The sequence below is a fragment of the Xenopus laevis genome, chromosome 9_10L (assembly GCF_017654675.1).
Source record: "Xenopus laevis strain J_2021 chromosome 9_10L, Xenopus_laevis_v10.1, whole genome shotgun sequence".
NCBI classification, from domain to species: domain Eukaryota; kingdom Metazoa; phylum Chordata; class Amphibia; order Anura; family Pipidae; genus Xenopus; species Xenopus laevis.
In genome coordinates this window covers 9,757,024-9,782,763 of record NC_054387.1, presented here as the reverse complement: position 1 = coordinate 9,782,763, position 25,740 = coordinate 9,757,024, and the positions used below count along the sequence as shown (strand labels likewise).

Sequence of the window (25,740 nt, the reverse complement as noted above, 5' to 3'; positions counted from 1 at the left end):
ACACTGGGATCATGTGTAGGGCAATATAACAACTTTATTTTATTTTATTAAGGTTTCCCGGGCTTGTGTAAAGGCAAGTGGGGTCCTCCTGTGTCCTGTCTAAATGAGCATTAACGGGTGCAATTCTGCCCAGGGTAATCGGACATGACCCCTGAAATGTATTGTTTTGGAACCGTTAGGGGCATATTTATCAAGGGTCGAAATTCAAAATTGAAAAACTTAAAAATTTGAATTCAAAAAGACCAACTGAAATTAAGTTGAAGGTTTTTTGGCTGAAAAGGTCCCTATTTGGCCGATTTCGAAATCTACGTTTTCCCCCAAAAAACTTTGATTTTCCAAAGTCCAGCAATTGACTCCAAATAGGTTCTAGAAGGTCCTCCATAGGCTAAAACAGCAATTCAGCAGGTTTTAGATGGAAAATAGCTCAAAATTCAAATTTTTTGAGTTTGAAAATTCACCTTGACCTTGATAAATCTGCCCCTTAGTGTATCTTTTTAAATGTCATGGTATCTCTTCTATTCCCAAGAAATTCAAACAAATGTATCGTCGATACCCCCAAGACTCCACATTAGTCACTAATAGTAAACGCTGAAATAAAAACAACTTTATTCCACAAATCTTTTTGTTATATGATAAATTTATTGATTCTGAAAATATATCCGCTGAGGCTGATTAAACATGTCAAGTCTTCTTAGTCACTTTCATCCGTCTAACCGAGTTTCTCACTTGATTCCTCTTCTGAACTCGTTTCTCTTTCATATTCTGAGGCGGCTTTTTCGGATTTATAAGACTCCCAATCATCGGATTTATCAGACTCCGAAACATCGGATTTATCAGACTCCGATTCAGCGGACGTAAATTTCGCTTCCTTCTCTTCCTTCGATCTATCACTGGTTGTCTCATCCTCAATATGGACACTATCCTTCATAGATTTCTCTTCCTCCTCTTCGCTCTCACTGTCAGTCGTTGTCTCATCCTCAATATGGACACTATCCTTCATAGATTTCTCTTCCTCCTTTGGGGCTTCCTCCTTTGGGGCTTCAACATCCGTGCTTTCATCATCATCATCATCATCATCGTCATCATCAAGAAAATAGATACAACTGTAGAAAGAAAAGAAACTGTAAGGTTGCTGAACGCTTCCTTAATAGGACACTATAACTAAATATTTGTAATTCTAAGCTGCTGGAAAAGAAATTTCTTTAAATGGGTAGTTTATCTTTAAGTTAACTTTTACTTATACAATGGTTATTTCTAAGCAATGTTTCAATTGGTCTTCATTATTAATTTTTTATTTTTTTTGCTCTATTTTTATGCTTTTAGGCCTTCAAATAGGGGTCACTGACCCCATCTAATAAGAAATGCTCTGTAAGGCCTCTAAGCTACTTTGTATTACTCATATTTCTATTCAAGTCCTCTCCTATTCACATTCCAGTCTCAATGCATGGTTGCTAGGGTAGTTTGGACCCTAGCAACCAGATTGCTTAAACCGCAAACTGGAGAGTTGCTGAATACAAAGATAACTCAAAAACCACAAATAAAAAAAATGAAAACCGATTGCAAATTGTCTCAGAATATCACTCTGTACATCATGCTAAACGTTAATTTAAAGGTGAACAACTCATTTAAAACTCCAGTCACTTGTCTGACTTACCACATAACGGTTGTTATCAGTGCCGCTACGGACAGGAATGATAGTACTGCTATCACTACAATAATCGTAGTCCTCCCGTGTTTATGATCAAGTAGCATAACAAAAAAATCGGTTTGGTTGGAGGCAGCAGTTGTACTCATTATGGATGTCGCCATTACAGTCGGTTTAACGTTGGCACGGGAGGCACCTATATAAAAAGAAAGACGGGTAAGTGACGGCTGATATTTACAACACCACAACTATATAAGAAATATTATCACTTCCATATTATAAAGAATAGAAATAATATAAAGTGATGCATGTAGAGCTCACCTGAGGCTTGCTTTTGGTCTGAAATGGTAATTGTGGTTTTGGGATAGGCTTCGTGCAAGCTGCCATCTAGTGCCATCCATACTTCATAAACGCCCGTGTCTTTGGCGTCGACGGGATCGATAATCAAGGTGCAGTTGCCTTTCTTTACAAGAGGTACAAAGAGCCCAAATCTGTGGCCGATCTCTGGGTTCCTTCTGATTCCCTCGCTATTCAGTTGGATGATAGGGGTGTATCTTCCTTCCTCTAAAGAGAGTTTACCCCATTCCAGTTTTACTTTAGTCATGTCTAGCGGATGGACTGGTAGAAATTTACAGGGTACCAGGCGCCGGGTACCTGGCTTCAGGGTCAGGTGTGTTTGCAAAACTTTGAAATTTCGGATTTGCATAGCTGAAAGAGAGTAAAAAGCAGTGTACAGTTACAGTCGCTAAACATTCTCTATAGTCACACGCAAGCGGTTCGGCATTGAACAGCCGCGTAGCTTACTAGTGGCCAATAAAGGGGTATATATGGCTTTAAACACATTTGTGTCACTAGAGGGAAATCCGTTAGAATTACGACATTTACCTGGTGCACAATTACACGACTGTATCAACATTCCAATGATTATCAAAATGTAGATGAAATAATTGTATCTGGGAGCCATCACTGCTGCACAGATCTCGCGCTTCTTCTGCTGTACGGAAGAAAAGGGTTTATTATTAATATCATGTAAATAAATGGTAGAACATAATGTAATGCCTGCACAGGCTAGACCCAAGGGTAAACCCAACCTATGAATATCTAACTCCCACTAATTGAAATCACCAACTTGTCGCCACTTTCCTAAAGTCGTTGTTCACCTTTGCGATAACTTTTAGTATGATGGAGAGAGGGAAAGGTTTTTTTATTATTTGTAGCTTTTGAGTTATTTTGCTTTTTATTATATATATATATATATATATATATATATATATATATATATATATGTATTGCAATTTCAGCAATCTGGTTGCTAGGGTTCAAATTACTCTAGCAACCATGCATTAATTGGCATAAGAGACTGAAATATTAATAGGAGAGATGAATAATAAAAAAGTAGAATTAACTATATATTTGTAGCCTTGCACTTGTTTTTAGATGGGGTCAGTGACCCCCATTTGAAAGTTGGAAAGAGTCAGAAGAAGGTGGCAAATAAATCAAAAGGGATGAACAAAATAAATCATGAAATCCAATTGAAAAGTTGCTTAGATTGGGGCCGTTTAATACCGTACTAAAAGTTAACTGAAAAGGCTGAGCCGCACTGGCTATTTAAAAAGGCAGTTTTTTCCTACATTGTGCCCATTGGACCACTAAGATCTTAGGGGGTCTTATCATTTGAAGTTTCTTCCCCTCTGTATTTATTTAGTGTTATTCTATGTATCAGTGAATGTCTATGATAAAGCAGTTGCTCATCTGTCCCAATCTAACTTTGGAATATAGAGTTAAAGTCAATTATTATCTTGTATACTCACAGTTCTCCTCGTTATAGAGCCAGAAAAATGGTCTAATCGATGAATCTTATCAAGTTTACTTCTCTGTAGTCTGTAAATGTTTCTTTTTAAATCTTCTTGCATTTGAAAAATTTTGATTGAATAAAAAACTTAAGGTATATTTGAATATATTGGTTAAAGAATAAAATAAGGTTTGGTCTTGTGAATATCTAAAGACAAACTGAGCTCACAACTGGTAAATACCAGTATTAAGTCAGCTGTTGATGATGTCATAATGTTACTTGCTATCACCTGTTGACGATGTCATAATGGGATAATGGCTTTCACCTGTTGATGTCATAATGTCCAGTTAGTTACCATAGTAACTCTGATGTCATAATGGCTATATTTGTTACCACAGCAACAGCTCTGTTGATGCCAACAGAGCACAACAACAACAACTGCAATATCAGGAGAATAGGAGAGGCCTGAATAGAATGATCAGTAATAAAAAGTAGCAATATCAATACATGTTAAGCCTTACAGAGCATTTGTTTTTTTTAGATGGGGGTCAGTGACCTCCATTTAAATCTGGAAAGAGACAGAAAAAGAAGAAGGCAAGTAATTCAAAAACTATAAAAAAGAAAAAGTGAAGGCCAATTGAAACATTGCTTAGAATTGACCATTCTATCACATACTAAAAGTTAACTTCAATGTTAACCACCTTTTTAACAGTGCAATAAACCCCTGATTAATTAATTTGATCAGCCCCATCTAGCAAGTTGATCACAATAATCACCACTATACACCGCCATATAACTTTGCTCTGCAGAGGCAAATACCACACGGCACTGCAAAAGCCTATAATAAACTTTTAGTATCTTTGTCCCCTACATTCATTTGGCAATTAACAAGTATATCTTTCTGATGTTCAAGTCTTGTAAAAGAGACGGCCCTTGCAGCCGGATCATTGTGAGAAAGGCTATGGGGCAAATTCACTAAGCGCCGAAGCACCGAACGCTAGCGTCAATTACTTTGCAAATTCACTAACGAACGCTGGCGTAGATTCGCTAGTGTAACTTCGCACCCTTATGCCTGGCGAATTTTCGATATGGACGTAACTACACAAATTCACTAATGCGCGCAGTGTACTGAACGCTACCTTTTACGCTAGACTTCCTTCGCCACCTCAGACCAGGCGAAGCGCAATAGAGTAGATAGGGATTGCTTCCAAAAAAGTTCAAATTTTTTCTATGTCCCAAAAAACGCTGGCGTGTTTTCTATATTATGGGTGATAGGCTGAAAAAGATCGAGAATTTTTCTGGGGCTCCCCTCCTTCCCCCCTACATTTCCTAACTCATGGCAACTTAACTATACAGTGGGCACATGTGTAGGGCAAAATAAACATTTTATTTGATGTTTTGAAGGTTTCCCAGGCATTTGTAGTGATTTGTACGTATTCCTCTATTGAAATTTGAATTTGGCGCCGTATGCAAATTAACCTTCGCTAGCGTAACTTCGCTTCACTTATTGAATCAACGCTAGCGCAACTTCGCAACCTTACGCTACCCCTGTGCGCAACTTCGGATTTTAGTGAATTTGCGGAGCGCTGGCAAAACTACGCCTGGCGAAGTGCGGCGAAGCGTGGCGAAGTTGCGCCTGGCGCAACTACGAATCTTAGTGAATTTGCCCCTATATGTTTTATAAATCATTTGTCATCTGCTATCGGCTCCAGAGAGGAGTTCATTCTTTATTAATCACTTTATTTGGTGTCTGGCCAGCAGGGCCGGGCCAAGGTAGTTTGGCACCCTAGGCAAGGGTTCAGGTCCGGACTGAGAATTAAAATAGGTCCTGGCATTTCAGGTACACAGAGGCTCAATCAGCCCCCACCAGCCCACTAAATACTGACTTTCTATTGGACTTTATAGCAGCCCCTTTGGCATTTGCCAGAACCCACAGATTGCCAGTCCGGGCCTGCAAGGATTCCAATCAGCGCCGTCCTGCATTAGTATTTCCTACCTTACCATTATGGTTTTTTATTATTGAATGAAACTTTTCATTTATATAAATATCAATCTGAAAAAGGCACTTACTGACATTCGTTAATTGTCATGTTATGGTATCATGTACCTGTGCCAGCAGCCATCACTTTGCCCCAATGCAACATTGCCAGCAGCCATCACACTGCCCCCATGTACCTGTGCCAGTAGCCATTATGCATCAATATTGCCCAAGGCCCAAGTCCCCCATCTGGACCTGTGCCATGTCAGCAGCCAACAATGAGCCCAGGCCCAGCAATGTCTATTAAAGGGGACCAGTCACCCAAAAAATATAATCATAATCCTATTTTATCACATCAGTCAAGCAAAATGAACTTCAATTACACTATATAAATTATTTGAATCTTGTTTCCTTTGGTCTAGGAATTCATAATTATAGCAAGCAGGCAGGAGCCATTTGTTGACATTGTTATTAAGACAAGTCTTGCCTGAGCTCAGAATTTTGTTTGTGCATCAGAATGGGGGACCTGATGTCCATCCCCATGCCCTGGTTACACAATTAAATGGTGAAGAGAACGGGCCCAGGGCATAGAGGAGGGGCAGACAATATTGGGTTGACAGCTGAGATGTTTGCATGAGCTTGCAACAGATATGAATGCTTTAATAAAAAATAGAAATTGGATTTCATGTTTTATTTGAAAACAGTGCCGGATTTACATAGTGGGCGCCCCTAGGCCCACTGCCATTCGTCGCCCCTTTCCCCTCCCCTTTATTCGTGCAAATTCTCATCAAGACTGGAGCAATGGGGATTGGCGCATAGGAAATTAAAAATATGATTGTATCTTATTTGCATCCCCAGTGTTTTTGAACCAATGTAGGTATGGTTGGGCAACATGCCGCCCCCTAAAATCCTACCGCCCTAGGCCTGGGTGGTCTTTCCACAAATCCGGGCCTGTTTGAAAAGGACTTTTATTATACAGCTCACACCCCCACCTGTATCTGTGCCCAACCCAAGTCCTCATGATCTGTACCTGTGCCACTGCCAAACCAAAAGCCAATAATGAGCCCAGGCCAAGCCATATCCAACATTAATACTGCAGGCTCCAAGCCCATACCACCACCTGTACCTGTGCCCAACCAGGGTTGTCACGTGGCTGGTATTTTACTGGCCTGGCCGGTAAAAATGATAACTGATTCCAATGTTATTAATAGTGAAAAAAGATAAATATATAGGAAGGCTGGTATTTTTTTCCAGAAAAGGTGGCAACCCAATGCCCAACCCAAGTCCCCATGATCTGTACTGTGCCACTGCCAAACCAGCAGCCCAACAATGAGCCCAGGCCCAGCCATATCCAACATTAATACTGCAGTCCCCATGCCCCCACCTGTCAGGATTGCCACCCGGCCGGTGCCGGTATTACAAATTTACCGTCAATGTAGCTGCCAGTAAATTTGTAATACTCTTGGCTGCCCCAATCTGATAAAAACGTACCTTCTTCGCTGCCTTCTGCCCATCGCGTTCCGTGGCTTCACCCCCTTTGATGTCACAGCCCTCCCCTTTTGTTTCCACCCCCACCACTGGCCCATCATGTGCCATAGCTCCAACCCCTTTGAAGTCACAGCCCGCCCCTTTTGTTCCCACCCCCACCACTGGCCGGTGAAAATTTTGTAAAAATGTGGCAACCCTACCACATGTACCTGTGCCCAACCAGGGTTGCCACCTGGCCGGTATTTTACCGGCCTGGTCGGCAGGGCCGGATTGACATAGTGGGCGCCGCTAGGCTCATTGTCGTTCTTTGCCCCTGTCCTCATTAATGGGGATTGACGCATGGGAAATTTAAAAAAATAAATGTATCTCCAGCGCATCGCCAGTGTTTGTGAAACAATGTGGGTGTGGTTGGGCCGCATGCCACCCCCCTAAAATCCTGCAGTACTAGGCCCAGGCCTAGGTGGCCTTTCCACAAATCCAGGCCTACTGGCCAGTAAAAATTATGACTGATTCCAATGTTATTAATAGGGAAAAAAAGGTAAATATATAGGAAGGCCGGTATTTTTCTTCCAGAAAAGGTGGCAACCCTGTGCCCAACCCAAGCCCCCATGATCTGTACCTATGCCAACAAGCCTCAAAGCCAGTAGTAAAAGGCAGGTGCAGCTCCCAAAAGCCCAGCAGGACAGAGCAGACAGGTCTCTTCAGTCTTCAGCGCGACTTCGAGTTACTGCTCCTCTCTAGCGTGCACACTAGGTCCTCTCTGCCCAACCGATCCTTTTGTAATGGCGGACTGACATCTCGCTCTGCAGCCTACTGCGCATGTGTGTCAGCATGGAAGGCGCCAAGTCATGCTCCAGGGTGGGGGAGCACGTTCATATATTTACCAGGCTAAAACAAAGGCTGCAAAATGTCACGGCTTGTTTCATAGTCCCCCGGCTAACAGTTTGCATTTCAGGATTCCGAAAATTCGGTGTAGCTGGAGGTATTTGTTTTAGCTTATAGACTACATAGCTCATGTAGATTTGGCATCAATTATGGGAACAGCTTCATTACAAAAATAAGGTTGTATTTGAGATCCCATCAATAAGCATTTCTGCCTTTCTTCATGGTTGAGATTCTAGCTATCTGTATAACAGAACATTCTGTCCCAGTGGCTGCACAGATCCTATCTGATCCCCATTGTAAGCAGCAGTCCTGTCCTGCTTTATGGCAGCTGAGATTCTAGCTATCTGTATAACAGAGCATTCTGTCCCAGTGGCTGCACAGATCCTATCTGATCCCCATTGTAAGCAGCAGTCCTGTCCTGCTTTATGGCAGCTGAGATTCTAGCTATCTGTATAACAGAGCATTATGTCCCAGTGGCTGCACAGATCCTATCTGATCCCCATTGTAAGCAGCAGTCCTGTCCTGCTTTATGGCAGCTGAAATTCTAGCTATCTGTATAACAGAACATTCTGTCCCAGTGGCTGCACAGATCCTATCTAATCCCCATTGTAAGCAGCAGTCCTGTCCTGCTTTATGGCAGCTGAGATTCTAGCTATCTGTATAACAGAACATTCTGTCCCAGTGGCTGCACAGATCCTATCTGATCCCCATTGTAAGCAGCAGTCCTGTCCTGCTTTATGGCAGCTGAGATTCTAGCTATCTGTATAGCAGAGCATTCTGTCCCAGTGGCTGCACAGATCCTATCTGATCCCCATTGTAAGCAGCAGTCCTGCCCTGCTTTGTGGCTGAGATTCTAGTTATCTGTATAACAGAGCATTCTGTCCCAGTGGCTGCACAGATCCTATCTGATCCCCATTGTAAGCAGCAGTCCTGTCCTGCTTTATGGCTGAGATTCTAGCTATCTGTATAATAGAGGATTCTGTCCCAGTGGCACAAATCCTTTCTATTTATCTCTGAAAGCTGGGGGTCATAAGTAAGAGGCAGGGTGGCTCACGGGTCAAAGTTGTAGGAGGGGACACAAAACTATGGTTATATACTCCAACTTAATCTGCAGTGGCTTAGATATTATTCATCATGCACACATCAGCAGTGTAGAGTTAGACTGGAGGATGGAGAGCCAACCTGGGGTCCTACCCTCAAGGGCCCACCACTGCCACCCTGTCACAAATGTCTCCAATCTCCACCACCACAAACAACCTGCCCCACCTTGTACATCCCGCCCTCCTTAGACTACTCAAAAATCAGCATGTTGGGGGGCCACAAATCCAGGCCTGTGTAGGGCCCCCGGCAGGCAGCAGCCCATGAGATCCTGGGCCCACTATGTTTTCTCACTTTGGCCCACTGGCCCTGTCTTATCATTCCCTTACTAATTACCCCGCCTGTAGGTATTTTGATTGTGGGAGGAAACAAACAACCTATATCTGTATCATTTTTACATGGGATATGGGTTATAGCCAAAATATTAGGCAAAATGACAAAAACCTTACTTTTATAGTACTTTTCATTTATCATTTTACAGCACACTGTATATAAGGGCTCCTGTGTTTTCAGATTACCTCGAATTCTTGCCCTGATTCTAGCCAGGGCCACATTACAAGTTCTCTTACAGTCTTTAATCCTAAAATTTGTTGGGGCACTTTCAAGTGGAATTTCATTTTTCTCCAAACCTTAATTGAACACTGAGCCTGCAAATTCCATCCAAACTGACGACTGAGTCTGAAGGCTGCATTTTTTTTTTTTTTGCTTTTCAAAGAGCGGATTGAATATTTAAAGCCCCGTTTCTGGAAAACACATAATTAAGCTCCCTAAAATGCCGCTTTTTATGTGTCAGTGAGATTGTGCAATAAACAATTACAGAAAATTAAATTGTACAACATTTACCATGCGGCGCAGGGAGCAGAATTTAAGAAGCAACCATTGTCAAAGGAGAAATTCAATTCTTTGCAGGTTTATCAGCTTAAATGGGAAGCTCTCGGGTTAAGGCTTTTTACATTCCAAGTTTTCATTTCGGATCTTCAGAGAAGAATTTACTTACTTGTTCTTTGTGGGTTTAGGATGAAAGCATTTTACTGTTGCAAGATATGGGGTCCAATGGAAGAAAGAAGCCTTTCCTCCAATATTATATCTCTTTTTTTTTTTAAAGATTATACAAGGAAAATTGGTGCATTCAGAAAATAAAGTAAGATTCATGCAGCAACTAGGGAATGTGTTTTGAAATTAAAAGTGGGGTGTTTTATGTATTCAACCCTGTAAATCAGGGGTCCCCAACCTTTTTCAAGCGTGAGAAACATTCAGATCTAAAAAGAGTTGGGGAGCAACACAAGCATGTAAAATGTTCCTGGGAGGTGCCAAATAAGGGCTGTAATTTGGTATTGGTAGCCTCTAAATGGACTGAAAGCCTATAGGAGGCTCCATTTGGCAGTATATCTGTTTTTATGCAACCAAAACTTGCCTCAAACCTGGAATTAAAAAATAAGCACCTGCTTTGAAGCCAATGAGAGCAACATCCAAGGGGTTGGGGAGCAACATGTTGCTCACGAGCTACTGGTTGGGGATCATTGCTGTAAATTATTACCTGTAATGTAAAAAGAGATTGAATTACACCCATGGGGATGCCAAATAAGGGCTATGATTGGCTATTTGTTAGCCCCTATATGAACTGGCAGCCTAAAGGAGGTTCTTCTTGATAGTACACTGGTTTTTATGCAATTAAAACTTGCCTTCAAACCAGGAATTCCTAAATAAGCACCTGATTTGAGGACTCTGGGAGCAACATCGAAGGGGTTGGGGAGCAACATGTAGATGAGCCACTTGTTGGAGAAAATATACCCACCACCTTTCTTTGACATGAGCTCGTTCAGTTGGGCTTATGTAGAAATAGGGTTACCACCACTTTTGACTTCACCTTGCAAGTTGTGATGTCACTGGGGGTGATTGGTGACATCAGTGGCCTAACTAGATATTACTGGGCCCCACAGCAAATTATTTTTAAGGCCCTCAAAATGTCTAGAAGTTGACCTGTTTTGGCAATATTTATTGAAATTGTATATGAATTAGCGCCTCATGGGGCCCCTATACCTCCAGGGCCCCCCTGCAGCCGCAGGGTCTGCTTCCTCTGTAGTTACGCCCCTGGGCAGGGAAGCGGGTGGACAGGTTATGAAAATGGGTAGAGCAGAGATGGGTTTGTGTCTAGAGCAGCAACTGAGCACTTATAATACTGTAGGTAATTGGGCAGTGGAGGAGGTCAGGGAATAGAGGAATTCATAGATTACAGGTATGGGACCGGGTTTCCAGAATGGTCAGGACCAGGGGTATCTTTCCATAATTTGCATCTTCGTACCTTAAGTTTACTAGAAAATCATTTAAACATAAACCCAATAGGCTGGTTTTGCCTCCAATAAGGATTAATTATATCTTAGTTGGGATCAAGTACAAGGTACTGTTTTATTAGTACACAGAAAAAGGAAATCAATTTTTAAAAATTGGGATTATTTGGATAAAATGGAGTCTATGGGAGACCCGTGGCACCTCTTTTTTTTTGGCCATACTGGATGATGACTTAAGGGGCTGGGGTCAGGCCAAGAAGGGGTGGAGCTGCAACTTTTGGGGTGAAGTTGTGAGGGTGGGGGGTCGGCGCAATCTATAAATGAACAAAGTGGGTTTCAGTTAGTAGGCAGAGTTTGGGAGCCTAGAGGGCAGAAAAAGGAGGATCAGGGGCAGGCTGGAGATGGAACAACTAGGCATTACACATTTTCTGTCAAGTACAATGCTGGTAACTTAACAAGCCTAGTAAAGGATTCTGGGACTTGATGTCCCTCTACCATAGTGCCAATCCCATCTGGGACACTGTCTAAAGGAGTGTGTATGTTGCTAAACACATACAGGCAGGTTAATTGCCTTCTGATAAAGTGTGTGTGAATGTGTTAGGGACCTTATCTTGTAAGCGCTGCTGGGGCAGGGACTGATGAGATCGTGATAGGGACCTTAGATTGTAAACTCTGATGGGGCAGGGACTGATGAGAATGTGATAGGGACCTTAGATTATAAACTCCGCTGGGGCAGGGACTCATAGAAATGATGTATAAACTCTGTACAGTGCTGGGCAATATGTTGGCACTATCTAAGTGACTAATCATAATAAAATACAAATGTAATAGTCCAAAGGAGGTGTAGACTGTCTATACTTCAAACAGATATGTATCTATACAGAGCTATCAGCATGATCCGTCGTCCCCTATGGGTGACCCATATGTTGAAGAAGCCGCTGGTTGTTAATTACAGCGCACGTTTGCATTATTCAGGGGAAATGTGGTTTGGCGCAGTTATAAAATTGTAGCTACTCAAACCCTTCCTTTTCTTCAATCCAATTAAGTTTGCATATGTTATGGGGAGGAAAGCGGCGGAACTTCATGTATGCAAATAATTATTCTTCAGTGCAATATGGAAATATTTGCATAAAATCTTTTGAGAGCTCATTATAATAAATTTCTCTCCGATCAAAGTTGCCAGCGCAGTTTATGCAAATCTTGGTTACGACCGTATAATCTGCTGTAAGGAAGATAATTGTTCATTTCGCTTTGTTTTTGGTTATCACAAGGGACAATACTCTGTACCTGATTTAAATTATAATGTGATTTGTAAAATTCCCTTTATTTATGAAAATGTATAGTTATTAGTTATGTTTGCACGGGGGAGTATAATTCCTGGTACTCGTCTTTTTGTCTCTACTTCCTGCTAAGAAAAATCGTCAGTTTAGTGGCAATCGTCTCATAAGAAACAGAGCAGGACTGTATTTTCTGTGATCAGGATATTCTGTTGTGTAACTTTCCTGCTGGAGCACAACCATAGCTCCAGGTCTAGAAACTAGCGATGTGTGGGCCGGCCGGATGCTCGCGGGTCGGGTTCAGGCAGAACCCCTTTCCGGGTTGCGAGCTCTTCTGACTAGTCTCACAAATGCTGGCTTCCGACTTCCGGGTTGAACTGTTATAGACAAGCACCTGCTCCCCCCGCCCATTTTGTAACATCATCGGTGGCGCGGGTCTATAAAAGGAACCCGGAAATCAGGCTCGGGCGGGCGTGGGAAAAACCCCGGCCTGCACACCACTGCTAGAAACCCATAGCAACCAATCAGATATTTGCTTTCAACTTGCAGGTATGTAAATGTCATCTGAGGGTTATTGGCTGCAATCGGAGCACGACCAAATGCCCTAGGCAACCTCGCTGGTCCCGGGGGCCGGCTGGTCATGCGCATGCACAAATTGCCACTCGCATGCATGTGCAGATTGCCGCTTAACGCACATGCACAAATCGACATGCACATCAGCACAAAAAGACTGGGCAGAAAGAATGGAGTCGGGGAGAGAGGGGACTGGACATGGGATAGGCAACAGAGAGGTACATGCCTGGTGCCCCCCAGCTTTACGCCCTAGGCACGTGCCTACTCTGCCTACCCCTAGTTCCGGCCCTAGTAATGGACCAGATTTCCACCAGTTATTACTTTACCCCCCCGAGTGGTCAGATCCATGAAGCAAGACAAATGTAGCAGCACTTGCACTAATACTTGGCTTTATTTTTTTTGTAAAAACTTGATTTCTATTTAAAGGGACCAAACACCCTTTAAGTGGGGTTACATTCCTTTTATTTTCTTTATATCACTGTTGCCGGACTTGAAATCTGGGGTTACACCGGGACGAGTGAGCAAATAGCAAGCCACGCAAAATTGTATAGGCCTAGGGTTGCCACCTTTTCTCAAAAAAAATACCGGCCTTCCTATATATTTATCTTTTTTTCCCTATTATTAACATTGGGATCAACCATCATTTTTACCGGCCAGACCAGTAAAATACCGGCCAGGTGGCAACTCTATATAGGCCACATTCGCTGTTTAAAACTCCTCTTTTAAATCATACCCTTTGTTTCTATTTCCCTAGAGACAGAAAATATAACATACAGACTTATGTTAAAAAAAAATGGGGGGTGTCAGACAGCCCACCAGGGTTGCCATCTCGGGGGGCCCACACCCCCTCAGGCCCACCTCCCCCCCCCCCCGGCAGTACCTGACTACACAACTCTTCCCCCTCCTCCCCACAAGTACCTTTAAGGGCAGAGACACGCTCAGATTCGGGGAGATTTAGTCACCCAGCGATAAATCGCCTCTTCTTTGGTGTGACTAATCTCCCCAAACTGCCTCCCACTGACAATTTAGATTCTATTTTAGCAATCGGTGCGCTTCATTTTCCAAAGTCGCCTCACAAGGAAACTTCGGGTGACTTCGGAAAACGCAGTGTTCCGAGTGCCATCCCCATCAATTTAGATTTAGATTCTAGCCAGTGGGAAGACAGTTCGGGGAGATTAGTCGCCCAAACAAGAGGTGATTTGTTGCCGGGCGACTGAATCTCTACATGTGTCTCTGACCTAAACTTCTCTTCTTAGTAGTCACATTAGAGGGAGCATGGCATGTTCATGGCATCTACTGTGGGGTGGGGGTCTGGGTAGACGGTGCCTACAATGACTGGGACCCACCAGGTTTTTTCCCTGGTGTCATGCCAGCCTACTCCAACCCTGGGTGCGCATTTCTTGGGGACCTTTTTACCATGGGTACCACCATGTACCTGAACTGGGGTCTGTCCCTGAGAAAGAGGGAATAATTAGAGCCTTACTTTAAATATTCAATACATGTTAGTACAGGTGGTTCTCTTTAAAGGGATTGTGTCACAGGAAAACATCAAGATTTCAAAAGAGCAAACAGTTTTTTTATTTTAAATTTTGAAATTTGACATGGGGTTAGACATGATCTCACTTTCCCAGGTGCCCCTAATCATGTGACTGGTGCTCTGATAAACTTTAGCCACTCTTTAATGCTACCCCCTCCCCTTCCAGCAGTCGATCAACAGAACAATAAGCAGGTAACCAGATAACCGTTGCATTGCTCCCACGCCCCAGTGGTAGTGATAGATATGAAAATAGCACTCAGTAGTACACCCAAGCCCACCAAGACTCCTCCAGTTACAATGAGTAGTAGAAACAATAGCTTATCTGAAAGCAGTTCCATTGTAAAATACTGGGTCTTGCTGAACTAAAAAAAAAAATTTGGCAATCACTGATCTAAGGACAACGGCACATGGGGCAATTTGATTGAATTGTTTTGTTGCGGTTTTATACTGTAGCTGGTTGGGTAGGGAACAAAAGCCTAAGACAAGGTTGTGCAAACTTTGATTTCTTGATCTTCGCACTACAGAGCCCTTGGGGTTAAGAAAAAAAGGGTTGGTTTGGTTTAGTTCTCCTTACTGCCGCAGTGTAAGTTTTGTTTATTAACGGAACAAGTCCTTGGAAATGCAATATTCATGTTGGAATCAGATACAAAAGGAATAAATGTTTATGTGCCTGTAAATCTGGCGCCGCAGTAAACTGGCAGAACTTTATAGTAAATAATCCTTCTTTCTGTGTGCTGCATATAATGTATTCCAGGTAATCAAGCTCCTTGTTGCCGTTAGTGATGTTTTATGGCAGATTTGTACTTAAAGCACATTGTCCCTCACTACAGATAGATCTCTGGGGGGGACTCAGTTATTTTCTCAGTTAAACTATAGCCTTAGAGGCTTTATAAAGTGAGAATGTGAAAGGAACATGGCAAATATCAAATTGGTATATTAAAGGCAAATATGCCGTATTTGTGATTCTGTTTTAGGGACAGACCTGAGGTCCAGAGTATTAATTCCAGCCTGGGCACGAGGAGCAAGAAGCTTGTATATTTTCCCCATGTCTATGTGGGTTTCTTCCGGTTGTCTCCTGTGTTCCCAAAACATACAGGTCTCCTGATAAAACTGACCCTCGTGAGTGAATATGATAGAGGCGTTAGATTGTAAGCTCCAATGGGGCTGGGAAGGATTGGAATGATGTATGATCTCTGTTCTATTTAAATACCAGATAATATATATATTAAATATTCATATCACCTGCAAGAAAAAAAGGTACCCTCCCATCCTGTAAATTTGTTGGGGCAGGCAAAACAATGCAAGAATTTAAAACTTGGGTGTCCACCCGATGCCTTCATTCATATGCCATTGCTTATAGCGCTGACAATTTCTATATTCCTAATAATTGGAATGTGTTAGAGTTCGGGTGACTGTCAGGTTTATTAGCAATGCCTCTATTTAAAAAAAAAATCAAATTCATGAGTTCTTGTGCAACTATGGAAAATGTAAGCAATCGCAGTGCACTGAAGGTCACAAATGAATGGTAAAGTAGGGCTGTTATCCCAGCTTGGGTATAATGACTAGGTTATCTTTTTACATGCGACTCCCACTTACAGGGTCAGACTGGGCTAGCAGAACACTGGGAAAAAACCCGGTGGGCCCCCAGCACTTGTGTACCCGGCCGGCCCAGATCCGCATCCAGATCCGCTTCTTAATGATGCGACCTCCATTTTTTGCCCAAAATTTGTGCATACTCTGCACAGCGTGCATTCGCAAAAAGGTGGGGAGGGGGCCCTGGGGCAGCATCGATGGGCCCTGGGTCCCCCAGTCCGACCCTGCCCACCTATTCTTTTTGTACCTAGCAGAGCCCACAATTAAACGCAGGTCAGGGGTAGCTGCCATCATCTGGCAGGGAGGGGTAGGCAGATTTTAAAGGGAAATTCAACTTACTCTTGGTATGATGTAGAGAGTGATATTCTGAGACCATTTGCAATTGGTTTTCATTTTTTATCATTTGTGGTTTTTGAGTTTATTTAGATTTTTATTCAGCAGCTCTCCAGTTTGCAGTTTCAGCCATCTGGTTGCTAGGGTCCTAATTACCCCAGCAACCATGCACTGATTTAAATAAGAGACCGGAATATGAATAGGAGAGGCCTGAATAGAGAGACAAGTTAAAAATAGTAGCAATAATTAATACATTAGGGGGCCGATTCACTAACTTTGAGTGAAGGATTCGAAGGTAAAAAACTTCGAATTTAGAAGTTTTTTTTGGGCTACTTCGACCAACGAATGGGCTACTTCGACCTTCGACTACCACTTCGAATCGAAGGATTCGTAGTAAAAATCGTTCGACTATTCGACCATTCGATAGTCGAAGTACTGTCTCTTTAAAAAAAACTTCGACCCCCTAGTTCGCCATCTAAAAGCTACCGAAGTCAATGTTAGCCTATGGGGAAGGTCCCCATAGGCTTGGCTAACTTTTTTTGATCAAAGGATATTCCTTCGATCGTTGGATTTAAATCGTTCGATTCGAAGGATTTTATCGTTCGATCTAAGGAATTATCCTTCGATCGTTCGATTGAACTATCTCCACTAAATCCTTCGACTTCGATATTCGAAGTTGAAGCATTTTAATTCCCAGTCGAATATCGAGGGTTAATTAACCCTCGATATTCGACCCTTAGTGAATCGGCCCCTTGTAGTCTTACAGAACATTTGTCATTTTAGATGGGGTCAATGACCCCCATTTGAAAGCTGGAAAGAGTCAGAAGAAGAAAGCAAATCATTAAAAAACTAAGCTTAGAATTCGCCAGTCTAAGCATGCCAAAATGAATTTCAATGGGGAACCACCCCTTTAAAGGATCACTTTACACTCAGAATGGCAAAGTAAATGAAGGAAGCAATTCTGTTACAGTAGGAAGGAAAAGGAACCTTTAACAACATTACACAAGCAGTTTCACTAATACAACTTCCTTATCAACATTTGCCATAAACTTCTATTTCCAGTTATTCAGTTTAAAAAAAAAAAAATTATTAACCAGAAAGACGCATTAAAAAAAAATCTAATTAAGCAGGTGAACTGATAAAAAGAAAATCTCATTAGCACAATCAGAGTTTCTTTTTCAACACAAAATCAAATTAAGGGTATATTTATCAAATTGGAGAAAAAGTATCAACGCTCTAAATTACTATGAGATCAATACAACGTCTCGAACAAAACAAATCGCTCCTGGGAGAAGCTTTAGCCATTCTTTTTATTTTCTAATCCGGAGCTAAAGAAGCTGGGTAGTACTAAAGGAAATAAACCGTGTGGAGAACAAACAGCAGGAACCGAAGATTTCTTATGGATTAGAGATGTGTCTGCAGGGTTGTTGTTTTCTAGTGCAAGAACAAAAAGGTGATTTAAAGGAGAAGGAAAGCTACTGAAGCAGATGATTGTCAATAGATTAGCCACAATAGTGCAAGCTATAACACTATATTTATTCTCCAGAATGCTTTACCATACTTGAGTAAACAGCTCTAGAAGCTCTCTGTTTGTTTAGTATAGCAGCTGTCATATTAGCTTGGTGTGACATCACTTCCTGTCTGAGTCTCTCCCTGCTCACTCATAGCTCTGGGCTCAGATTACAGGGAGGGGCGGAGGGAGGGAGAGAGGAGCAAACTGAGCATGCTCAAGCCCTAGCCCTGGAGGTTTAAGCTGAAAACAGGAAGTCTGATAGAGAAGCCCATGAGTACACAATAGAAGGAAAGAAATGTGCTGTTTCTTTTTACAGAGGACTCAGAACAGCATTACTTTGAGGGTTTACTGTATATTTATATAGACCTTTCTGATAAGGCTTACTTAAAGGGTTTGTTCACCTTTTGAGTAAAGTGTTAATATGATGTGAGAGTGATATTCTGAAACCATTTGCAATTGGTTTTCATTTTTTATTTGTGGTTTTTAGGTTATTTCGTTTTTTATTCAGTAGCTCTCCTGTTTGCAATGTCAGCAATCTGATTTCTAGGGTCCAAATTACCTTAGCAACCATGCATTGATTTAAACGAGAATATGAAATATTAATAGGGGAGGGTCGGAAGATAAACATGAGTAATAAAAAGTAGCAATAACAATACATTTGTAGCCTTACAGAGCATTTGTTTTTAGATGGGGTCAGTGACCCCCTTTTGAAAGCTGGAAAGAGTTAGGAGAAGAAGGCAAATAATTCATAAGTGATAAATAAATAATGAAGACCAATTGAAAGGCTGCTTAGAATTGCCCATTCTATAACATACTAAAAGTTAACCTGAAGGTGAACAACCCCTTTAATATTAGCCTTTCCTCCTTCTTTAATTATTCATGTGAGGCAAGAAAGCACTCTCACTACAGTCACTTGGTGGCAATGAGTGATATTTATATCTGGGAGTGAAAGCTTCATATCTGATTTTTTTTGGGGGGGGGGTGTCAGCATATGTTACTATCCCTATGGGTGTTCCTGGCAGGCATGAAGCATTGCAGGTGAGGAAAAATGATTTTTATGGGAAGGGGATTGGCTGCTTGCAAGTGGCTTTGCAAACAACAAATGCAAAAAAAAGCTCTTGGGGTGCAGGGAGACATTTCAGAGGTACATAATCAATAAGTCGTTCTGTTATCCAACAACTTAGCGTAAAGGTTGGATGTCTCTTCCCAACAAGGCAGTGTTGGGTTTCTAGTTAATGCAGGAGTGCCAGCCCCAGGACATCATTTCAAGGGACTGGCACTTAGTTTGATCATTCACTGAATTATAGCCGCTCCAAAATACATACAGATGTGCCTGACTAGTTTGGTTCCTGGACAATCCCATTGGTACTTCAGATAGCTTGGGTGAAGGTTCTGACATACAACAGTACTGATCTCTGCACTTCTGCATGGTTGCCAGGGTCAGACTGGGCCAGCGAGGAAAATACCCAATGGGTCCCACCAACCCAGGACTTTCCTCCCTCCCTGATGGACAGGGTTTGCAGGGTCCCAAACCCCTTCTGTGGGCACAATTGCTGGCCGAGATCTGCGGTCGGGTCTATGGACCCACCCACCTCGCTGGCTTATACCAATGGTCCCAGGTGGAGAGAGTTCGCTGAGAGCCATGGGCCCATGTGGAAAGAGGAGGTACATATCGGAACACGTGGGGGGGGGCCCACAGGGTTTCACAAAGAGGGTTGTAGGATAAATGTGGCATAAATATAGTCAAGTTTCATGTATGATAGCCCAGAAAACCTGGCAGGATAAATACAGTCAAGTTTCATGTATAATACCCCTTGAAATGCATAGTGTCATAAATACAGTGCCTTTCATGTATAAAAATACCCCAGAACACCTGCCAGGATAAATACAGTCAAGTTTTATGTAGAATACCCCAGAACACCTGCCAGGATAAATACAGTCAAGTTTTATGTAGAATACCCCAGAACACCAGGCAGGATAAATACAGTCAAATTTCATGTATAATACCTCTTGGAATGCATAGAGTCATAAATACAGTCAAGTTTCATGTATAATACCCCTTGAAATGCATAGTGTCATAAATACAGTGCCGTTCATGTATAAAAATACCCCAGAACACCCGGCAGGATAAATACAGTCAAGTTTCATGTATAATACCCCAGAACACCTGCCAGGATAAATACAGTCAAGTTTCATGTATAACACTCCTCAAAATGCATAGTATCATAAATAAAGTGCCGTTCATGTATAAAAATACCCCAGAACACCTGGCAGGATAAATACAGTCAAGTTTTATGTAGAATACCCCAGAACACCTGGCAGGATATGACACTATGGGGCAAATTCACTAAGAATCAAAGTTGCGCCAGGCGCAACTTTGCCGCACTTCGCCAGGCGAATTTTCGCCAGCACTCCGCAAATTCACTAAAATGCGAAGTTGCGCACAGGGGTAGCGTAAGTTTGCAAAGTTGCGCTAGCGTTGTTTCGCTATATAAAGCGAAGTTGCGCTAGCGAAGGCTAATTTGCATACGGCGAGAAATTCAAATTTCAATGGAGGAATACGTATCTGCACTACAAATGCCTACAAAACCTTCAAATCTGCCAATAAAAATTTTATTTTGCCCTACACATGTGCCCACTGTCTAGGTAAGTTGCCATGAGTCAGGAAAAGTAGGGGGGAGGAAGGGGAGCCCCAAAAAATTTTCGATCTTTTTCAGCCTATCAGCCATCATGTAGAAAACACGCCAGCGTTTTTTGGGACTTAGAAAAAATTTTGACTTTTTTTGAAACAATCCCTATCTACTCTATTGCGCTTCGCCAGGTCTGAGGTGGCGAAGGAAGTCTAGCGTAAAAGGTAGCGTTTGCTACACGGCGCAAGTTAGTGAATTTGCGTAGTTTCGTCGCTAGCGAAAATTCGCCTGGCGTAAGGTTGCGAAGTAACACTAGCGAAACTACGCCAGCGTTCGTTAGTGAATTTGCGCAGTAGCGAAAATGGCCAACGCTAGCGAAAAAACGCTAGCGTTCGGCGCTTCGCGCTTTAGTGAATTTGCCCCTATGCATTTCTCAGCGAAATGCATAGGGTCATAAATAAAGTGCCGTTCATGTATAAAAATACCCCAGAACACCAGGCAGGATACATACAGTCAAGTTTCATGTATAATACCCCTTGGAATGCATAGTGTCATAAATACAGTTCCGTTGATGTATAATTACCCCAGAACACATGGCGGATACAACTTTATGTTTAGTTTGTTGGGGAATATTTTTTGGTGTTGCATTAAGCTGGCCATAGACGTGCAGATACATCCTTATGTCCGACGAATGTAATCTTCCGACCTACCGTTAACCATTCCGACTAAATAAAGTAGCAAAAAGGCAAATCAGACGATGTTCTGCCCATTCATCGACAGACGGCAAACATATGACCATTTTGTCCGACAAAAGGTAGTGACAATCTCCCACTGATATCGTCATTACACCCAGAGATATTATCATTAGCTGACAGAAATCTTCTAACCTGTCTGATCGACTAAACTACAGATCGCCGTGGGATAAATAATGTCGGGACACTCCACACACGCTCAGAAAATCGTTCAAAATGAAGAATCATACAACTTTATTTTTGCCAGCTTTCGAATATCTCAGCCTCCCCAAGCCTTCATTATCATGCTGCCCATGGGTAGGAAATACTACATTGTAGCAGCCAAATATGCTATTAGTAATCCTGGTTGCATTTCAGCACTTTTTATGTCACAATAATAAATAATAAAACCCCAATGTCCCACGGAAGAGAGGAAATAATTTATGAGCCTCTGTGTTTCATTCAAAGCTTCTCAGAGGACCTTTTTCAGTTGGAAGACTTAGACAATAATAAAAGTGATGCGGAAGCTAGGAATTCTTATATCGAGTTATGGTTCTCCTTTTTATTCCCTTATCTTCCATCTCTCGTTCAACAAATGCCACCGCAGGTCAAACCAGCAGACTCATATGGTAAAAGAAAATTGAATTTTGGTGTTTAATGTAGACGCAGTTTTAATTCACGGATGTTGTTGTCTTTTATATGTTGTAGTCAGTATATGATGTTGTATTTTATTTTCTGTATGTGTACCTCCCAGTTAAAGGGGAACTAAACCTTTTAGCTTCTTCGATGTTTAAATAGAAATATGGAGGCTTTATTAGTTTCCCCAGTACAAACCCCAGTAACTGCATCCAGAGCTACTCCTTGAATATAAACATTGCAGCTGCCAAACCCCCTGTTCCAAATTGTGCACAGGTGCACCTACTGATGCTGGGGAAACCTGGTAGCTTCAGAGTTCCTACAATGACCTGCATGAATAGATGTAGCCAGCGCCGATTCTACTTACAGCGCCGCCTGAGACGGCTCCTTCAATGCCGCCCCTCCCTCGCCAGCAGGAATACTAATGCAATAGTAAAGCCGAAATTCCAGTTTAAAAACCTGAAATTCGGCTCTTAAAGATACCAGGAGCGGCTTTTTGCCGCCCCTGGAAAGCTCTCCTGCGTTGCCGCATGAGGCGAGTTTCTCAACTCGCCTCATTGGCGACGCGCCCATGGATGTAGCTTACTTGCACCTAAGATTCGCTCGTTTGGCTAGCTCACCAAACGAGCATATCTTCCCTCCAACAGACCCTCCCTGGTTGGGGGTAATATTGTGGTAATGCGATCACTTGGCCCTAGGGTCAAGCGATTGCATTACAACGAAGGGGATACGAAAAGTCATACCACATTAATGAGCCGATGCTGTCCTAGATCTGACAGAAAAATCAAGCCTCCCCTGATCAAGATCTGGCCAATTTTTGGCCAGATATTGATTGGGGAGGCCTGTTGAAGGGTCCAATACATGTGCAGATAAGCTGCCAAATCAGTCTAAAGGACCCAAATCGGCGGCTTAAAACTGCCCATGTATGCAGGGCCAGATTTACATAGGTTCTGTGTGTAGATCGAAGGGAGGGTTAATCCCCCCGAAACGTTGATGCACAGGTGGTCACTTTAAATAAAAGGGGTAAGCTACCCACCTGCAACATACATGGTGTTGTGCTATTCTCTTAAATCTTCTACAGATTTACATAGGCCCATTGGCATTCGCCGCTCCCCCTTCCCTTTATTCCGGCAAATTTTTGTCATTGGGACCGGAGCAATAGGTATTGGCGCATGGGAAATTTAAAAAACTATCATATCTCCTGTGCATCCCCAGTGTTTCTGAAAAAAATGTGGGTGTGATTGAGCAGCATGCCGTCCCCCTAAAATCCTGTGCCCTAGGCCTGGGCCTTGGTGGCCTTTCCACAAATCCGGGCCTGCGTGTTTGGCCACTTTAAAGCATCCCACATCATTATTAAAGGTGGCCAAACTAGCAGATCTCTCCTCAATATGGGCAAGGTGCACAATATCGGATCATAATAAATGCATACGGGCAGTCAGATCACAGGACCGCAACAATGAACAGATCAGACAGGATTTTTACCACTGCCTGATCGACATCTGGCCAACTCTTGGCCAGATATAGATTGGGGAAGCCGGTCGAAGGGCCCCCATACACGAGCCAATAAGCTGCCGACTTGATCTGTCGGCAGCTTTTATTGACCCGTGTATGTCCACCTTAAAGGGATACTGTCATGGGAAAACATGTTTTTTTTCAAAATGCATCAGTTAATAGTACTGCTCCAGCACTGAAATCCATTTTTCAAAAGAGCAAACAGATTTTTTTATATTCAATTTTGAAATCTGACATGGGGCTAGACATATTGTCAGTTTCCCAGCTGCCCCCAGTCATGTGACTTGTGCTCTGATAAACTTTAGACACTCTTAACTGCTGTACTGCAAGTTGGAGTGATATCACCCCCCCCAGCAGCCTAACAACAGAACAATAGATAACCAGATAACAGCTCCCTAACACAAGATAATAGCTGCCTGGTAGATCTAAGAACAACACTCAATAGTAAAATACAGGTCCCACTGAGAAACATTCATTTACATTGAGTAGGAGAAACAACAGCCTGCCAAGTGCAGGCACAAGTCATATGACTGGGGCAGCTGGGAAACTGACAATATGTCTAGCCCCATGTCAGATTTCAAAATTGAATATAAAAAAAATCTGTTTGCTCTTTTGAGAATTGGATTTCAGTATCAGTTCAGCACTATTAACTGATGCTTTTTGGAAAAAACATGTTTTCCCATGACAGTATCCCTTTAAGAAATGACACAATCTCAGCTCTACACTGGAATTCTGGGAAAGGGTGCTGCCCTTCGACCGTGCCCCCAGTCCATATTGGTCACACCTTAATCCATAATAGCCACAACCACTTTTATGGTTGCAGTGGGGCACAGCTGGATCCTATGAGATAGTGATGTGCGGGTCAGGATTTCCCTGTGCCGCCCCGCCGATGATGTCACAAAAGGGGCGGGGCGAACAGGCACAGCGTCTATAAAAGTAGAACCCAGAAGTCGGAAGCCTTCATTTGACGCAGAGAAGAGGGCGAGGGGGGCCCGAACCCACCCGACCTGCGTGTATAGGTCCGGCCCGCACATCACTACTATGAGAAGGGCTCTTCATATCCATAGGACGAGTATTCTAATTTCCTAGAAAGAACCCACCACTGTCCAGCTACAAGTAGCGGCTACTAATCTTCCCGTGTGACACAAATCTTCCATGCAATCGTATTAGCCATTTATCTAGTAATGTTTTCTCTTTATTTTGACAGCCGCTGCCGCTAGCAGTATTTCTTTATTACTTTGGCAGCTTTCAGCGGGAGTCGCGTTCCGTGTGCATCTGCCGTTAAGTGCCCATTTACAGTACAGTCCCATTAGAGGGATTGTTGATGGGATATAAATGCCCCCGAAATATTCCCACCATGGGGGGGTTTCGACCTGGTGAGCAATATACTGCAATCACAGGGATGGCCTGGACTATTTAGCCCTGATCTGTCATCTTTAGAACTCACGCATTATTTTGACGGGGGGCTATAAAACGACTCCCAAGGCGGCAGTTGGAAGCCAGGCTGCCACAGAGCTTTCCGCCTGCCTTAACTGTTTTCCCTTTTCAACATTTCTGCATCCTATTGTGCTTTTCTTCTTCGCTGCAGTGCACCTCTGAACATTACTGGTATTAACCTGCTGCGATTAGGGAAAGGATTGTTATTAAACCGACACCGCCAAAAGTAGCTATTTGCTCCTGAAAGCAGTGTGTAATATTGTCTAACGCAGTACAGTGTTGGGTTTTGTTCAACTTTAATTCTGAAGAAGTTGTAGTCCCCAGACAATCATTGATGATGGGAATCTTGAAGAAAATCTATTGCCAGAAATAGACAATTTTATTTCTTCTTTAAAAAAACATCTATGCATGGGAAACTGTATAAACAGTGACTTTATAAATGATTTTCTACGTATAGTCTATGACAGGGATTCCCAACCTTTTGAACCCATGAGCAACATTCAGTAGTAAAAGGAGATGGGGAACATTAGCATAAAAGATACTCTTGGGCTGCTGTGATTGGTCATTTGGTAGCCCCTATGTGGGGTGTCAACCTACATTGAGGCTCTGTTTGGCAGTACACCTGGTTTTTATACAAATAAAACTTGCCTCCAAGCCCGGAATTCAAAAATAAGCTCCTGCTTTGAGGCCACTGGGAGCAACATCCAAGGGGCTGGAGAACAACATGTTACTCACAAGCCACTTGTTGGGATCACTGGTCTATGATATAGTGTCCAGCCAGGCAGCAGAAAGAC

The 25,740-nt window shown here is 42.6% G+C and overlaps 1 protein-coding gene across 1 annotated transcript; it reads right to left on the bottom strand.

Moving 5' to 3' along the window:
• Positions 1-420: 420 nt before the first annotated feature.
• Positions 421-3,596, bottom strand: LOC121398374. Its single transcript, XM_041577569.1, has 5 exons — positions 3,457-3,596; positions 2,531-2,639; positions 1,967-2,353; positions 1,655-1,841; positions 421-1,103 (listed from the first exon to the last, which is right to left on the bottom strand). Exons 1-5 carry the CDS (start codon positions 3,556-3,558, stop codon positions 710-712), a joined length of 1,179 nt encoding a protein of 392 aa, XP_041433503.1. The 5' UTR covers positions 3,559-3,596; the 3' UTR covers positions 421-709.
• Positions 3,597-25,740: the final 22,144 nt, after the last annotated feature.

What these genes read in the sequence shown, in the direction of transcription:
- LOC121398374 (XM_041577569.1), bottom strand. Translation starts at nt 3,558, where the DNA reads ATGCAAGAAGATTTAAAAAGAAACATTTACAGACTACAGAGAAGTAAA. An exon ending in AGACCAAAAGCAAGCCTCAG is followed by an intron (nt 1,842 to 1,966) that starts GTGAGCTCTACA and finishes CTTTTTATATAG; the next exon opens with GTGCCTCCCGTGCCAACGTT. An exon ending in CTGATAACAACCGTTATGTG is followed by an intron (nt 1,104 to 1,654) that starts GTAAGTCAGACA and finishes TTCTTTCTACAG; the next exon opens with TTGTATCTATTTTCTTGATG.